The 18,737-nt window shown below is 41.5% G+C and overlaps 1 protein-coding gene across 2 annotated transcripts; it reads left to right on the top strand.

Annotated features, from left to right (window-relative positions):
* The first annotated feature begins 13,426 nt into the window (after positions 1-13,426).
* On the top strand, positions 13,427-18,633 carry LOC102712799. Of its 2 annotated transcripts, none has more exons than XM_040522915.1 (2): positions 13,427-13,587; positions 16,192-18,633. In XM_040522915.1, the coding sequence occupies exon 2, from the start codon at positions 16,508-16,510 to the stop codon at positions 18,404-18,406; it is 1,899 nt and encodes a 632-aa protein (XP_040378849.1). In that variant the 5' UTR covers positions 13,427-13,587; positions 16,192-16,507; the 3' UTR covers positions 18,407-18,633. The 2 variants fall into 2 exon arrangements, with proteins under 2 accessions (XP_040378849.1, XP_040378848.1); XM_040522914.1 differs by lacking the exon at positions 13,427-13,587 and adding an exon at positions 15,860-15,898.
* Positions 18,634-18,737: the final 104 nt, after the last annotated feature.

The following is an 18,737-nucleotide window of genomic DNA, read 5'->3' on the forward strand; positions in this document are numbered from 1 at the left end:
GTTACCGCGACCCGACCACGTAACTTTTACCGACAGGTGGGAGCCGGGCCCCGCTGGGCCCACGCGCCAGTGGGCGGACGTCCGTTAGGAGGGGTGGGAATCGTTCGGGCGAGGCGAGGTGATGGGGTTAGTGGGGAGATCGAAGTGTAGTACTCCGAGTAGTAGAGCAGGAGGGGATGGGGGAGCCGCTGGCGTGGGCGTGATGCCGTGGGGGGGCTTCGTGGACGCGGTCCTCGTACGCCCGCCCGCCCCGATTATTCTCTCTCGAGGGGGAAGACAAATCAGCTGCCTCCCTCGTCAATATTCACGGTTTTTTTTTTTGGGTTTTTGCGACGTTATCGTCGATGGTATACGCTCGTTTCTACGAGTACTCTGCAGGCTCGTGTAATTGCATGTAGATTGTAGCGTTCGCCTGATCGAAATGGGGATAGGGAAGGAGGGTTTTTTTTGGGTGGGTGTAGACGTGTAGTGGTAGGGTGTGTTATATATACAATATATAAGTACACAAATGTTTATCACGTGTTTACGTTATAATACAGGCAAAAAAATATTATTTATAATAATACGTATAGGTAAAACTCTACTATATACAAGGCATGGTAACTTGTATAGGTAGACTCGAATTTGAGCTCGCAAAAAAATACCTGACGCTATGATCTGGGATTATGTAATCACAAGGATCCTCTAGATTTTTTTTGAGTGCTCGTTCGAGAACTACGATCTTTGGCCATGTTATGGCAATTCCACATATAAGGTAATGTATTACTCTTACAACATGTCCTTGTCCTTGTATAATGCTCAAGGTCATCTTACCGAACTCCTTCCTTTCTCATTTTGAGTCCTCACATTTTTCATCTTTCGTAGGGGCCTTTAGTCGTTTGATTAGAGTAGAGGTCGCAAGACAAAAGATTAAGGGGCACAATTAGGTTCTAGCTAAGACCCGCACCTTTTCTAGGTCACGAATGTGGAAAGGAATATCTTATTGTACTCCACACGTCTGTGAAACATTCAGTTAGTGGAAATTAAGAGCATGAACGGGGTATTAATTGCTTTTTCCTTTTCCATGCTTTACATAGTCTTGGATAAGTAGAAAAAAGAATATTATTTTCAAGAGTGACCAAATGATATAGGATTGTCCAAAGTAGTTTTAAAGTGTATTTATGGTTAACGCCCTATCGATTCCACTCGATTAGCACTTCCTTTTACTCACTTCAAACGTAAATACATGACGTTTTAGACATAAATTGATCTACGCTTGCTACTCTTCTATCGTCAAACATTACCTAGATTCATACATGTGCTAATGAATCTAGACACATATACAAAATAAAATACATTGGTATATGAATGAATGTAGACAGACTCAGAAAGTCTTATAATATAGAACGGAGAAAGTACGAGCAATATCACTCTACTCTCTTCTGATCCCTCACACACGTGTCAAATATGGAAAATTCATTAAAGCCTTCCGTGGTTGTTACTAGATACTCCCTCCATTCCAAAATAAACCAATTTTTCACTTTTACCTATAATTTTTGACTCTTGGTCTTATTCAATTTTTTTTTGCGATTGATCTTTTTGTTTTTTTAGATGATAAATCATAAATAGTATTTTACGTGTGACTATTTTTTTCTAATTTCCTAAAAAAAATTTAAATAAAACGGATGATCAAACATTGAACACGAAAACCGAAGAATTGATTCTTATTGGACTCTCCAGATTACAGCAGTGGCCATGCAGCACAGATCTCGTACTTACGTTTGTACTTCTCCCGTCATTTTATTCCGTTCGTAGAAGAAGTATCCGGCAATAATAAACCAGTAAAAAACGTCGTAGTACAGCCGTCTCCCCATCCATCCATCCATCCCCAAAGAGAGACTTGGCTCGGTGCAGTACGGCCGGTTCACGTAACACCGCCCGTAGAGTACAAAAGTACCACCACCCCTGCCTCCCCTGTCCTCGGGCCCACGCGTCAGAAGGACAGCTAATCCCCCGCAGTCAAAAGTCCCCTCGTGACGGGATCCGGTGCGGCATCCGTACCCGCCCGCGAGGGCCCCACCCTGTGCTCTGCCTTGTCAGTGGGGGCCCACCCGCCAAGACGCTGTACGCTGCTCCGGCTGGGGCGCACGGGATGGATGGACGGACGGACGATCCCGTCCGGTTTTTTTTGGCCCTTTTCCTACGGTGCTGGGGCCCATGATGTGCCAGCTCGGATTCCGGTCAAAACGGTGGACCGCGCTGGTCTACGTCCGCGGTCTACGCCTCTTGGGGCGTGGCTAGAGAGTCAGGGTGTTTGTTTCTGGAAGCTAAACTTTAGCCTCTAGTTATATCGGATGTTTGAATGCTTATCATAAATAGCAAACGTAGTATATAAATAAAACCTACCTATAATCTTGGACTAATTCACGAGACGAATCTAATAAGCCTAATTAATCTATGATTAGCATATGTAATGTTACAGTAAACATTTGTTAATTATGGATTAATTAGGCTTAAAAAATTCGTCAACGGATTAGCTCCTATTTATGAAATTATGTTTAATACTTCAAATTAGTGTCCAAACATCCGATGTGACATGGAGCTAAAAAGTTTAGCCCATCTGAACACCCCCTTAGTACGACCGGCACCATCGGATGGTGGGGACTTTGCTTGGCTTCAAATGGTTCTGCGTTGTACTGACCGTAAATTAACTCTTTTTAGACAAATAAACATGAATTGATTTAGTAATGAAATGGAAAAGAGGATTTGCAGATAATCAAGAGTTCAATCAAGGTTGCATTGAAACGTAGGAGTTTTGGAAATTTTGGGGTAATTCAGTTTGGAGTACAAACGGAATGACTTCTCATAGAAATTTAACTATATGTTATCTCTTCAAACCGAAGTTTCTTTGAGGATTTTCATTCTGTTAGGGAGAGAAATGTACTCTTTGAAAGAGAGTTTCCACGGAGGCTAGCTGTAGGAAAACAGTTTACGAACTTCAAAGCTGTAGGAAGCATCCGGCAGACATGTAGTTTAATCTAAAATTTTTTATCTAGAATTTATCATGGCACCCATGCTTTGACTTCAACTGCCAGCTCATAACACACGGGCATGTAAAAAGAGGAGCACTAATTGTAAATTGTCCACGAAAGAAAGGTCAGTTGCGTGTCGCCAATAGGTATTTATTGGAGGATTTTTATTCTGCTAGGGAGAGAAAAGTAGGCAGCCGCAAGTCTGTACATTAGGTCGCTCTCGGTGAACCTTATATTTCTTTTTTTTTTGCGGGGGAACCTTATATTTCTTGGGCTGATAAGATTTGGTAGAAGAACGAATCCAGGCCCCGTCTTTTTCGTGTGTACTTAAACTAAACTTAATTTAGAGTTAATTAGAAATTTTTTATTATAGTTTCTTTTTAGTCTTTTTAGATTAATAAGAACATATATAAAAGTTTACTTGTAAGTTACTTTTTATTATTAATGCATCATTTTGCTTGTGTTGATAAAAAGCAAAAGGTAAGATTGTAAGACTCGATTAAAAAAATATCTGATACTACTGGTACAGCAGAACAAAGGCAGTTGAAGATTCAACGCGTCGTCGAGCACCTTGTGAAAATGACAAATTGATCGAGTACTAACGGTGCTGGGTGCCATCGAGATGGCACGTCGATGTGATGGTTTGTTTTAGGAGCAGTGGCAGTAGTACTGGTTGATGCGGTTCACCCACTCAAGCTGAGCGCTTTGGATCAGAAATGTACTCGTGGCTATGGACGGCATCAGCAATAGTCTAGGCTTGAGATTTGAGTTAAGACCAGCATCATACTGGGGCTGGATTCGAAAAGCCTCGTGTCTTTTCCGCCAAAGAAAAATGCTCCTACGAATGGAGAGAGAGAGAGAGCGGGTGTGCTTGGCTTGGCTGACATACCGCACTACACCAGAAATATCTTTCGGTACTGGCCACTCGAGGGTCGTTTAGAGGAGGCCAAACGTTATACACTAATTTAAAATATATTTAAAGTATTAAATATAGATTAATAAAAAAATTAATTTCATAGACGAGAGCTAATCTATGAGATGATTTTTTAAGTCTAATTAATCCATAATTAGAGTATGTTTACTGTAGCATCGTATAGTCTAATCATGGATTAATTAGGCTCAATAGATTCGTCCCTTGAATTAGTCCAAGATTATAAATGTGTTTTATTAATAGTTTAGCCCCTTATCCCAAATACCCCCTCAGATAAGTCCTCGGTTTACTACCTCCGTCTCATAATAATTTTATTTTTCGTTTTTTCGTGTCTAACGTTTGACCATTCGTCTTATTTAAAAAATGTGTAAAAAACTTAAAAAATATGTCACGCATAAAGTACTATTCATATTTTATCATTTAGTAACAATAAAAATATTAATCAAAAAAAATTTCAAATAAGACGAAGAGTCAAAATATTTGTTTTATCAAAAAACCGAAAAATGAAGTTATTATGGGACGGAGGTAGTATTTGATAAAGTTTATGGATAAACATAGGTAAAATAAATATACTCTGAAAATATGTTAACGATAGATTTAATGAAAATAATACAGTGTTATAGAAATCGCTATGTTTTTTCGATAAGTTTGATTAAACTCAAAATATTTTATATAACATAAATGGAGGGAGTACTCGGTACTATTTAATGCTGTCTGTGGGGTTCCCATCATTTCATTTTTATGAAAAATTGGAAGGGCTTATTGGTAAAATATATGTCATAACTTTATATTCATGTTCATAACAAATAAAAAATTATAAAATAAACTACAATGAGAAAAATTACAAAGTCAACTTCATAATTATGTTTTAAAATTTAAAATTTGGCTTGTAAACATAAATAGGAGCAAAATAACTAGAGCCCTAACTTTTGTAGAATCTCAAATTACATCTTATGAGTATCGAGCATCTTCTTGTACTAACTCTGTCCCTAGCGATTTTCAATAGTAGATCCAGTCTCCATATCTAAAAAAGTGCAATTCTATATCACTACTTCTTCCTTCAACTACCCATTATTGCAATTTCTTTTTTCCGTGTCCTTAGACTCCCAACCACTTATTATTTCATAAGTAGTATCCAGGACACTGTCCATTTCCACTAATTCGCTCTTCTAAGTATTGAAAATGCCCTTATTTACGGACGGATCATAATTGTTATGTTTGAAGATACAAAACATTCTTGAAAAATACTATGGTAAATACTTGTTTGAACTTTGGCAATTGATAAATCCTATGTTATCCCAGCGTAATTTGGTGGACAAGTCTCGTTGTCCTAGTACACATAGTTTTACAACCCACTAAATTCATTCAATCCTCTAGCTTAGGAGTGACTCTCTCCAAGATAATGATCATACAAGTACACTAGGGGGTAAAATGTTCAGAACAAAATGATGAATTCCTCTGCTTACAAACATTCCATCAGTAAGCAACAATACCTGTGCAACAAACAAGGACAATATCTCTGCAACAAATAAGGAATAACAGCTTATACCCTTAGAGAGCTAGAAAACCAACGTTACACACAATACATACAACTCTATCCGTTCCAAAGCAAAGATCATTTTTACCTGCTCCTTTGTAGAGCATCTCCAAAAACTAGCCAAATCTTACTAGCTAAATAGTTTATGGTTAGCTAGCAAACAAGTACTGCCTCTGTCCTATAATAACTTTATTTTTCATTTTTCCGTATCCAACGTTTGACCATTCGTCTTATTTAAAAATTTTGTACAAAAACTTAAAAAATTAGTCACGTATAAAGTACTATTTATATTTTATCATCTAGTAAAAATAAAAATATTAATCGCAAAAAAAAATTAAATAAAACAAAGAATCAAAACATTGTATCAACAAACTAAAAATGATCTTATTTTAGGACGGAGACAGTAGCTAGCTATATTTCTAATACACTCGGAGAGATTACACATAATCTATCATGCATAGTTAATGTTTATACGTGGGTCGCAATAATAAATGAATGGAGGTGAAGTATGACGAGCTAATTTGGTTAGTCAAACTCACGCTTATATCTTTTCGATTATACTTATACTTATAAGCCAAAATTTAAATTTTCAACCTAAAATTTATAATTGATTTTAGGGTTTTCTAATTGAAGTTTATTTTTCAGCGTTAGCTTTTAGATCGTTAAAAATACATGTATAATTTTTTTATTTATAAATTATTTTTTGTTTACAGATATAACGTTTGACTTTTTACATTGAACACCTAAATAATCACCCCTAGCTAGCCCATTTGACTAATGAAATGGTACGGTGAATCAAATTGCTAGTCCTTTGGAGGTGTGATTTTTTTTTGTACACTAGCTAAATTCTAAGATAACTTGTACGATGGTTAGCTTATTAGAGATGCTCTTATTGTCTCAAAATAAATATATTTTTAAACAATAATTGTACTAGAGTTTGGAAAATAAAAGAACAAATGCACTACAACTAGATAAAGTAAATGATAATTGCATTAGAATCTGATAGAGTGGAAGGTATCTTACGATGATGTAAGTACTTCTAATGTTCCACTTATAGAATACAGAACATCTGAACGTTGTACCTGCAATTTTGACATCTCCAGGCAGACACTAATGAAGAACAAGGATTTCTGAAAAACGGGCTGCTACATTATTTGCTCAGATTATAGAAGGAACAAAAGGTAAAGCAGTTGTGCTTTTGCAATAGCTTGCATCTACTCCCTCCATCTCAAAACAAACCAATCTTTCGATTTCCGTGTACAGCGTTTGACCATCCATCTTATTTAAATTTTTTTAAAAAAAATAAAAAAATTAGTCACACGCAAAGTACTATTCATGATCTATCATCTAATAAAAACAAAAATGTTAATCATAAATTTATTTTAAATAAGACGTAGAGTCAAACATTATAGTTAACTAGTAATCGTGCACGTGCAATGCACGTTATACATATCATTACTTGTTTCAACACAACTCTACGATGATATCAATTGTTCAGTGTATAAATGATCAAACCACATGTGCTTAACCAGATAGTACATGCACATATGAATCATGTATAACAATATCACACAGAGTCTACTCTGAAGAAAGATTATCTACACTAATATAAAATTGAGGAGTTATAACCCTTCAGTGTGTAAAATGATCAAACCACTTGTGCTTAACCAAACAGATAATACGTGCACATATGAATCATGTATAACAAGAATACACGGAGACGGAGTGTAATTTAAAAAGAAATTATCTATGCTAATATAAAAATAAGGAGTTAATTTTTTTTTGGGACGGAGGGAGTACACTGCAACCACTTGGGTGTGGTAGCGAGAGTTGGCAGTGAAAGAGGAAGCTGCTTCTTCTACTATCAATGGGAATCAGTAACCAGAAAGATGCCTGCCAGCCTTGGGTCAAAAGCACATAGGGTTCTTCACGTGGTAAGCACATCTCATATCCCTCCACACAAACCCCCACGCTCGCCGTCACCTAAAAAAACACATGAGAGATACCACGTATACATGTATTGCTCACAGCTCACTTGTCACTCACTCGTCGTCTCTCTCATCCATCCACCGAAACCTTGCCGTCCTTTTACTTCTTCTTATCTAATTGCAAGAATCTCCAAGCGAAGGGAGCAACCCTTAGCTTTGGTGTATCTCGCTATCTTCAGGTTAGGCTATCTTTGAAACATTCTAATCGGTTATAACGTACTTTGACTGAATTCTGAATTCTGTACCGTAATTTCAAACATTTTAAAGCATGCAGGAAATAAGGGACGCCACTTTTAAGTCCTTGTGCTTAGGTATGGTAGTTGAGCTATGGGTATGAAGGAGGGTGGCCGAATTTCTTGTAAATTTATTTCAGACCTAAATTCGAGTTTTATGTGGTTTAGTGGAAATACTTCGTAACGATCAATCATTCGTTAAGATTGATTTAAACCCGTCCATTTTTCTGTATACATATGACATGCCAACGGTTAAACAACTTATTACAAACACAAGACAGCCCACTCTGACCGCGTGAGTTGTGACTCCAGTGCTGGTGTTATTCACATTATATGCACATGCCTTATATTGATAAATTCGTGTTAAGGTTAAGAGAATTATCCTTTAGCTCACCGTGTTAAAGGCCCATTCACTGGGGGTCATGTCATCGAAAAGGAAACACAAAAATCTTGGCAGCAGCGCGTAGGTACGCGAGCAACAAAAGAAACTGGGTAACGGGCCGTTAAAGCCCACTATGTTGGGGGTCCATCTCGGCCCAAATCTCAACCATGCATCTTCTTCAGCTCAACTATGGCCCTGTAGCTATGCAATGTGGTATTACTATTGATTTTTTTTATTGGCATTGTATATCTCTCTGTATAATGCTCCTATTGTTGCTTTTCCCCCAAAAAGGGAAAGCTCCAAGGACATTACATATTTCACATAATATATGGCTCTTTTGAGATACGAATGGCCGTCCTAAGATATTATTTTTGTCTCTAAAACATATTCAACCTTGCCAATAAATTGATGCAACCTCGTGACAGTGGTGCCATTTTGAAGAGATTTGGATCCCACGCAGTTTATAGTGAAGGTAACCTAAACAATCACCCTACGGCTATTTGATGCAAATTCATGGGACTAAAAATTTTGTGGTATTGTGCATTCAAAAAAGAATGGTAGATTACTTTAGCATGGACTGTAGCAGTTGATCGTAGCCTTTCATTGAGAAAATAAACAATTAAGATTACGTACGATTTCTAATGTGCAGTTGCAGTTGGGGCTACATTAGATCTCAGTTCATTTGAAAGTGTTTGATATTGTTAACTGATTGATCTTTTGAAGTGACACGACTACTAACCGATAGACAAGTGGCACCAATTATTTGCTTACACGAGCCTGGATTAGCCCACGGTAGGTAGGCACTAATCTATGGGATCGAACACTTGTTAAACATGTTTGACCCAATGCTATTGGCCCGATTTATTTGTAGAGTATTGCTATCAACCAAACGATGATTGGCTCGGTGCTTACTTTTTTTCCCCATTTCTGATCAGAAGCTCGACCGCGTGGATCCCGAAGGTTCTCTTGCCTAATAAAACAATTTGCCCTTTTTTTTTTCAAAAAAAAGAGAGAGTATAGACTACTGTGCAATCTGGCTTGAAGTGGCGAGGTTGGTGACATTTGCTTCTTTTTTATACGAATGATCAAAGCTACGTTAGCTGCACGTATCTTCTCCTGCTCGTACTCTACTGCTAGTAATAAATACTTTCGCTGTCAGCAATGACGCAATCTAAACATGGCCCCGGATTTAAACGTGCAGAAGAACACTTATACTCCATCTTTTTACTTATGATTATATTTATAAACTAATTTAAATTCTTAATTCTAAATTTAGAGTTGACTTTGAGTTTTTTCATCGAGATTTATTTTCTAACCTTTGGTTGTTGGATTGCTAAGAATACATATATAAAATTTTTATTCATAATTTTTCTTTTATAAATATGTCGGTCTTTTTTCCATAAAAAACCAAACAGTTACTCTCTCACAGTATAATTACCACTGGCAGAGTTCTTTTACGCTGACCATACTTTGACGAGGGGAGTAGCATATTTATACCGTCACAACTCACAAGGCCACTAGACCAGGAAGAAAATCACGATGGTTATTGTTCGAGTGATTGAGGACAAAAATAAAATAATGTATTTATAAAAAAATAATTTATACATGGAATTGTTATATACAAGATCTAACCGGTCTGAAAGTGAAGATTAAAAAAATAATTACGATAAATAATCGGTGGTTTGGTTGATTATTGGGTCGACCTGGCGAGTCCACCAGCTACGTCGTGATCGGCTCGTCGTTGGTCGAGACGTCAGCGTCCCGATTCTCGCGGGCCCCACCGCCAGGCGACAGAACACGCCTCTCGGCTGACGTCGCCCTACGGCCGCCGCCGCCGCCACCAGACGCCACCGCCCTCGCGTCGTCGCGCCGCGCCCGGCTGCCCTTGTCGCGCGCGTGCGGTGGCGGGCTTAGAGCAGGTAAAATAGCAGGCTATAAACTAGCTATAAATATATTTTAATAAGATAAAAGAGAAGAGATAAGAGAGATGTACTATTAATTTATAACCAGCTGTACATGGCCTCTAAGACAAAATACGTGTATGACATGTGGAAACATGTATTGATATTTTGTAGATAACTATAGATGAATTGGAGCTTGTAGCTGGCTACACTATTAAACTTGCTCTAATATGGGTGAGGAGAGAGGGAGACGCGACACGTGGCGGACCCGGAGAGGTGGGGCCGGTCCGGAAGCGAGGGGCGTGGGGCCCGAGATCACGCGGCTAGGGCTAGGGCCTTGGGACCCCCGGATTCTATCGGTGGAGCGGATGGCGGATGGGGCCGGGACGTACTGGGGCCCACCTGGCGGTTGCGGAGACGACGGACGTGCATGGGAATGCGATTTTTTTGTTAGAAAAAAAAATCCTACTTTTCTGTCCTACGGGAGGCGTCTCGGGCGCGTGAACGCCACTAGAGAATAATGGGAGGCGGCCTGTGGGATGTCGACAAGTGGAGGAGACGGTGAATCGGGTGCGGTTCGCGGAACGGACGGTGGAGAGCGCATCCCCGCCGATCCGAGATGAGCCGAGCCGAGCCTGCCGCGACGTCGCAGTGCTGGGCCTGGCTCCGGCTGACAGCCCCAAGTCATCGCAGTGTCGCCGCGCACGGCTCGGCCAACCGCAGAAACCGCCACAACAACGCATTTGCCCAAGAATCTACTGCTCCAGTAAAAGAAAAAACTGATCTTCCTAATCACACCACAATAACCAGTTTTGAACTCCACCAAGCTTGAAAACACGGTGAATGTTTTGGTTATTCGTCGTGTCGCACTACAGCTACCAACATCTCGCACAAAAAAAAACAGCATTGCTGGTGGTAGCAGCAGCAATCAAAGGCAGCAAACAGCGGTGGCCCACGCCTTCAGGATGTGTATGTATGCACATAGAGGCGCTGTGCTACCAAACGAGCTCTTGGGCTCCACGAGGGATGTCGCGAGCGAGCGTGCAATGGTCCAACGCGGCCGGGGGGGCCCTTCCGAAACGGGTGCACGTAATAAACGGCCGCAACTTGTGCACGTAAGACGGCTCTCTCCGGAGCGTTTTGGCCATGCGTCGCTCTACCTGGGGCCCGGAGGCGCTCGCTCTGCACGCTGCGCGCGAGGTCGACCTCTGCTTTTCGGTGAAAGCGATGGGAGGAGATGGCCAAGCGGAGATGGGGTCACACTGCTCCAAACTGCTGCTGCAGATCTGAGATCTGCTATTGCCGGTTTGTCGTACTAGATCCTTTGGGCACCCAGACTAGGTTGGGTTAATTGAGAGAAGAGAGGATACAGTACATATATTATATACCACCCATGGACGAGAAGTTCATAAATTCGTGGATAGATATAGATGTTTATGTCCCCGTTATGAGAACTTGTGAAAATTGATTGAACTATGCGCACAGTATGCAAACAACAGAGATGAAAGCATTTCTCTCGTTACCCTAAAAAGACATTTTTATCTACTCCACTAGACAAAAGCCAAATTTTCACTAATCAATCGTATGTGTAACTGTTAAATAGATGCAATATTCTTAAATTATGAATTTCATTGTTAGGTGCATCTGAATACATTACCTCATTTGGTGCTTCGTACTGAAAAGTTGTTGGCCCCTGTCATATGACACACTAAAAGGTATCTATAGAAAATGCTAATTGTTTACTCCCAAAACCTATTATTTAGTCCAACCAAAATTATCTTGTTTATAAAAATTACACCCTCCTCTATAAAGAAGTCCAAAATTAAATAATTTGTATTGGGAATACATATGTTTTTCCCAAATCTATAATGAGAGAGTCGATTTTAAACATGCATATAGAAATTGATTTAAAAACACGCTAGAAATATGCTTTCTAGCCTAATTCTCAAAATTTAATTTTAGGGAACAAATTTAGAAACATGCTGGACAAGCTCTAATGTTTACTCTTTGCTCTCTCATACTTCATTCACTACTCTTTCTCTTTTCATTGTGATGTACAGTATATCCTCTAGTTTTCATACCAGGGGAAGACCAACAATGCTTGGTAGTGCATGACAACCCACAATAACTAGGCCTGTTAATGGGTTGGATGAAAATAGATTAAATGGGTCGGGTTTTAATTTGGATTGTCTTTGGTTGTGTATAAATGGATTGTTACTTCAAATGAATTGGATTGGGTTGGGTTATAGAGGCAGATGGATTGGTATGGACTGGGTTTGGTTAGGTGATTTTAGGTTTTAAATGGATTTAACCCGTGGAGGGCAAATGGATCCTTTAATTGGATAGCTAATGGATAAGAGAATAGAAATACGTGGGACCCACATGTAGAAATTGATCAAAAATTGTATAAAGTTGCTCTTATACATAATAAATCATCCCACCAAATTTTAGTCAAATTTGATAAAATTTTATAGTGTGAACGCGAGTTTTAAAATTTTAGGTCCGAGTTTATACATACCAAATGAGCGCATCCATTCTATTAAAGTGGGTTGGATCCATTTTAACTAAATGGTTTGGTGCGGGTTGGACTAAAATTGAAGTTGGATTAGTTTGGATTGGATCCTAATAAAAAATGATTAGGGTGGGTTGGTTTAGTAGACTAGCTAGTGAAGGAATGGATTGGAGTGGATTTGGATTGGATCCAAATCCATTAGCAGGCCTAAAAACAACCCATAATCGGAATCCCTTTATGAGGTCCGCCTTCCCAAATCCCAAATCAATAGTAAATTGAACATTTTATTCATGCGATGTGCCGAGGTGTCCCGCTTAAACCATGCTCATATTTCTAGATCTAGACCAAACATACTATATTTCGTCCCTAAATCATATTGAGAAAATGATTGACATTTGGAGAAGAAAAATCAATGGTCAGGACCAATCGCTGAGTGGCACACACATCAATGCATTTAAGAACCGGGTTCCTATTTTTGCTATAGTTAATCAAAGTGTCAATTAATCTAAATTACAAGTACGTTAACCAGGTTGGATATATATATCCGGATATAAAGACTGATTTATTTAACAAACTTTTAAAAATAAACATATATGTTTTCGCGCACTTGTGGTAAGGCGATGATAAATGAAACTCATATGCAAGTGACGACGCACATAATCAATCATAGAGAGTGGACGAATCCAGCCTACAGCCTCTCGTCGCCACATGAAACCCGGTCAGATACATACAAAGAACAAAAGGAGAGAAAAAAAAAAGAAAGAAAAATAGCAGCAGCAGTAAAAAAAAAACAGCTGGCTTGGCTGCAAGGGCGCTTGGCTCGCCCAGCCAGCCGGCGCCAGGGGGGGGGGGGGGGGGGGGGAAGGAAGCCAGGCTCGCCAGGTAGTAACCCCCGCCGTCCCGTCCCACCACCTGCACGCGACGAGCCGTACCGATTTTCATCCACCCCCGCACACCTGCATACACCGAAGACGCAAGCGGAAACGAGAGGCACACTCTCCCCCACGGCTGCCCCCGTCTTCTCCTCCCTCCACCACCACCCGCCGCCCCCTCCCCAAGCGATCGACTCCCCGCCCTCCTCTCTCGCGCCAGGTGACGCCTGCTCCCTCCCTCCCTCTCTCCCGCGCTCGTGCTCGTTCGCCTATCGCGGCGGCTGCGTCGGGCGATTCGCGGTGTCCCTTTCGTCGTCCTCGTGTCATGGGCTGTAGAGGAGGGGTGTGTGTGTGTTTCCGGGGTGGGCTTGTTGGTCCCAGTTCCCCTTTTAGGTTGCCTCTCGTGGTGTGTTGATCGGGGAATTTCATGCGTGCCATGTTCGGTTTGGTGGAACTTTTTTGTTTTGTTTTGGTTTGTTTTAGGAAACAATCAGATCTGTTATGCGCCATGGTATTCTAGCTTGTTTTCGTAGGAGAATTGCACGGTTTAAAGGGTTCTCTGAAGCTCCAGGTTGGAGCAGAGGTCCTGCTTTTGGGTACTTAGGTTCTTGTTTTGGGATGTTCTGCAATACGATGGTCCGAACCTCTGAAGTTTCAGATGAGGATTAACTTATTTAGCCTTTAGTTTCATTTTCCACTTACCTTTGTTTCTTCTACTACTTTTTTTTTCCAATATAGGGTAGATAAATACTCCGTAGATTGTTTCAGTATATAGATTTATCTTCCTGGATACACGAGACCCTAAAGAATAATATTCCGTGCATAAGGTAGAATCAGGTGAAGTTCAGATAGAAAAAAAGCACGAGAACGAACTAACTGTTCTGGACCGGAATGGCTATTAGAGAACTTATGTGTATCCTGCCGCTATTTCTCAGCTATTCCTGATGCCATCCCGCAAAGGGTGTTCTTAATATCTGTCAGTTTATTCATTAGAAAAAAATGTTTTTCATATCTGCTAGTTTATCATGTGAAAAAAAATGTCAGCTGTAAATCCAAGGGATGCCCTTTGTTAAGTAGTTTTTGTTAGTCACCCCCATATGTATACCGATACTTAAGTCTGAACCTTCAATTCAATCGAAATGCACCTTTATTATATGTTCAGTGTAATCCAATATCTGTTACCATGGTTCATTTTTGGCAAGTTGCATCGTTATGTTCTTTTGGTAGGTAAGAGGCACACGCCTTGCAGTCCTGTGCGGAAGACCAAATTTTTATACGACAGCTTGGAGAGAGATATTTGTTGCATGTTTTCTATCCAACCTTTTAGCAGACATTTTCATGGGAAACAACACGTGTTCATGATTCTGCTCTTAGTTCATTGCACTTAACATGAGGTAAATTGATGAGGGTTCATTAGTTAGTACTATTCCCCTTTGTAGATTGTGCATGCAATGTGACTGGTTTCCTGGTTCATAAACAGGACAAATAGGTTATGTCAATATCTTGAGACTTTTGCTGTGCAAATGCTTGCAACGGGAATTGCTCGTGCATGCTATTGCTCTAATTAATTGGAGACTCCATGTTTCTGCCTCTTTGTTGGAGAAAGATTTTGTCACATTGGTTACTCACGGAAAGATTTTTGTTGTATTAGTTACTCCTTTTGACAGATTTTTGTTGTGCTAGTTACTCCTTTTGACATATTTTTGTCGTGTTAGTTACTCCTTTTGACAGATTTTTGTCGTGTTAGTTACTCCTTTCGACAGATTTTTGTCATATTAGTTACTCCTTTTGACCCTTCGATTTTCGTTACCTAAAGGTACTGAATGATTTATGCCCCCAAAAGCATAATTTTAATAATGCTAATACAGAATTTTACCTATCTGCCATTTTTGGTGTTCGTTTTGTATTGATCTCGGTTACAGCTTTTCCTTGCTTGAAACCTCTTTATAGTTACAGTTACCTTTTATTGTCTCTGTTCAAGTATATAGGGCGTGTTTTCTTTTTGTATGTAGACAAATGATCCAGCACAAAGGACTAAATTGCCCTCAACTACTTGATTAATGAGAGTTACTTACTCCCTCCAGTTTGATAATTCCTGTCATTTTGGACAATGACACGTTCTTCAAAACCTGTCATGGAATTGGAGGAAGTAGGAACTAATGAAGTACCCAATGCTATACTGCAGTTGGAGTTAATAGAGGGCAATTTGTAACAAAAAATACTTTGAAAACTGTTTGCGCCTTATATAGTTGAACGTGCATGTAAGTAAAGAAGGCTATATAACTTGAATGGAGAGAATAAATTTTATTCACTTTTAATCATTTCATCTTTGTACGGATTCAATGATTCATCTTTGCATGACAGTAATAGTGGTTTGTACTCAGCCTTGCTTAATTTTTCCCCCACCAGAGCAAGTGCCAGAGCCTGTGTCAGAAGAAGGTTGTTCCGAAGGTTGAAGTAAGGTTCAGTCCGCCGTCGAGAGTGCCTGTGGTGTGGAGCCGTCTTCGCCAGCTGAAGCTGAAGATTAGATGGTCTAGTCTTGTTTTCCTCTTTCCGCTGCATTTCGATAGATAATTGTTTTTATTTGTTTTTAAGACGTGGAACTGTGTATTAATTTGTCATAGTGTGTACTCGGGCTGATGCCTGGACCGAGATTTCATACATGCTATTGTTCAGAAATTTGGTGTAAATTTCTGGGCGTGACATTTGCTTTACTGTGTTGTGACCTGACTATGTTGATATAATAGTTTTGAACACATAAGATCATTTCAAACATATATTTGACATCTACATTTTAGTTAACATTTTGTTTTGCTTTTTTCAGTTAAGGACTTCCCGACCAGAAGGCATTTCAACACTCCTTCCTATGCTTGATGTCAACTATCAAAGATGTTGTTTAGTGCTGTGGAGGTCAAGTAGCATTGGATCATAAATTCTCCTAGAACAAAACAGGCATGGACCGTGCAGACACCTCAGGGTTTGTCAGTGGTGGTTGCTTCAGTACTACCCTCCTGCTGATATTCTTCCATTTTGTCTATTCTGTGGTCCTTGTCTGAAAGATCTTCAGGTCCCTGTTCTTCAGTTCTTCAGTGCTTCAGTTGTCATTTGCTCTCATATCGTTGTCATACTGTTAAGCTGTGATGGATAACAGCTTTGTGGACATCTCAAATCAACCTCCAATGAATAACCCTTTTATGCTAATGGAACAGACAGCTCAAAGCTACACCATGGTGAACCTAGGCAAGAGCACACCCCACATGGACTGCCTGGTTTCTGCAATGGCTAGTTATGACCATGGTAATCAAGATACACAGGATATTGGTAGCATCACAACTAGAGATGATGGTTGCAGGTTAGTCCTGGGATTGGGTCCAACACCAAATTTTTACTCCGCAGAGTGCCAGCCCACTGGAGTAGACAAGCTTAAAGAAGCTCCTTCATTATCTGGCCAGGGTATGACTATAATCGATCCTGGGATGCTGAGGCTGGGCCTTCAGATGAATGTTGCCCAAACAATTCAACCTTTGCAAGCACCAGATGGAACAGTTCATTCTTTTCCTGTTGTTGATGAGGCCTCAACATCTGCTGCTGTAAGGAGCATCGGTGGCTACATGCCATCCCTACTCTTTGCTCCACGCTCCGGTTCTTCTGCTGTCAATGATACCCTTCAAGCAGAAACCCAGGATTCATTAGACCTGACTGACAGCGACAATGATAACACTCAGCATGGTCAACATCACCTTCAGCTCAGCCCTGAGCCATCTGCCATGACAGAGGGTTCATTTGGTGTGAGCTCTGACGTGGTCACTGCAGCAACCACATCAGAACAAAGGAATCATCCGCGGCATCCGAAGAAATGCAGGTTCAAGGGCTGCTCCAAAGGTGCAAGAGGCGCATCAGGGCTGTGCATTGCCCATGGAGGTGGGCAGAGATGCCATAAGCCTGGGTGCCACAAAGGTGCGGAGAGCAGCACTGCCTATTGCAAGGCCCATGGTGGTGGTCGGAGGTGTGAGGAGCTTGGTTGCACCAAGAGTGCTGAAGGGAAGACGGATTATTGTATTGCTCACGGTGGAGGTCGTCGTTGTGAACATGATGGGTGTCCTAAAGCTGCACGGGGTAAGTCTGGGCGGTGCATCAAGCATGGTGGCGGGAAGAGATGCACAGTGCAAGGTTGCATCCGGAGCGCCGAGGGGAAGGCCGGACTCTGCATTTCTCATGGTGGTGGTCGCCGGTGCCAGTTCCCTGATTGCGCCAAGGGCGCTCAGGGCAGCACATTGTACTGCAAAGGGCATGGCGGTGGCAAACGGTGCATCTTCGATGGCTGCAGAAAAGGTGCAGAGGGGAGCACGCCTCTGTGCAAAGCACACGGCGGCGGCAAGCGATGCATGTTTGAAGGTGGCGGCGTCTGCCCAAAGAGCGTGCATGGTGGCACCGAGTACTGCGTGGCGCACGGAGGAGGAAAGCGCTGTTCGGTGGTCGGCTGCACCAAGAGTGCCCGTGGCCGCACCGACTGCTGCGTGAAGCACGGCGGCGGGAAGCGGTGCAAGGTCGACAACTGCAGCAAGAGCGCCCAGGGGAGCACTGACTTCTGCAAAGCCCACGGTGGCGGCAAACGGTGCACATGGGGAACGGGCTGCGAGAAGTTCGCCCGCGGCAGGAGCGGCTTGTGTGCCGCGCATGGGACCTTGGCGGCCAAGCAGCAAGAGTGCAACGCGGCGAAGGACGGCGCCGGCATGATCCCGCCTGGCCTCTTCAGTGGCATCGTGACCGTCGCTGCTACGAGCAGCATGACGAACGAGTACTCGTCGTCGGGCATCAGCACCGCGTCGGACTGCGACGGCACGGTGAGGAGCCAGGCGATGATGATACCTCCCCAGGTGCTGGTGCCTCGCTCCATGATGCCCTCGCCGTCGTCTGAGCCTACTGTGCAGGGGGGCAGAGAGGGAGGCTGTGCCGTTCCGGAGGGAAGGGTGCACGGTGGTGGCCTCTTGTCACTGCTCGGTGGCAGCTTCCGGAACGCCGACATGGATAAGCTTTGAATTGCTTCCCCGGCTCCCAAATTCTGTTAGTTTGGTTGTGTACATAAACAAGGCAAATTTGTTGCCGATTTGAACTTCTATGGCGCTTTCCTTTGTCTAGATAACTGTTTCGTGGATGGTTAGTCCAGTCCCTTGTACATTCCTGTCCGTGCCAATTGTCCTGAACACCTTTTCATGTCAGTTTAGTCAGTCGTAGAAACTGGCAATAAAATTTGTGTATTTGTTTACCGTTTGTTTGACTCGTGTGTGGTTTCTTACTCTAAAGCAGGGTTTACAATATTGTTATCATCGTCGTGATAATCGGTCATACTGTCATGGCACAATAATGATA

Source organism: Oryza brachyantha, chromosome 4 (assembly GCF_000231095.2).
Source record: "Oryza brachyantha chromosome 4, ObraRS2, whole genome shotgun sequence".
Lineage (NCBI taxonomy): Eukaryota > Viridiplantae > Streptophyta > Magnoliopsida > Poales > Poaceae > Oryza > Oryza brachyantha.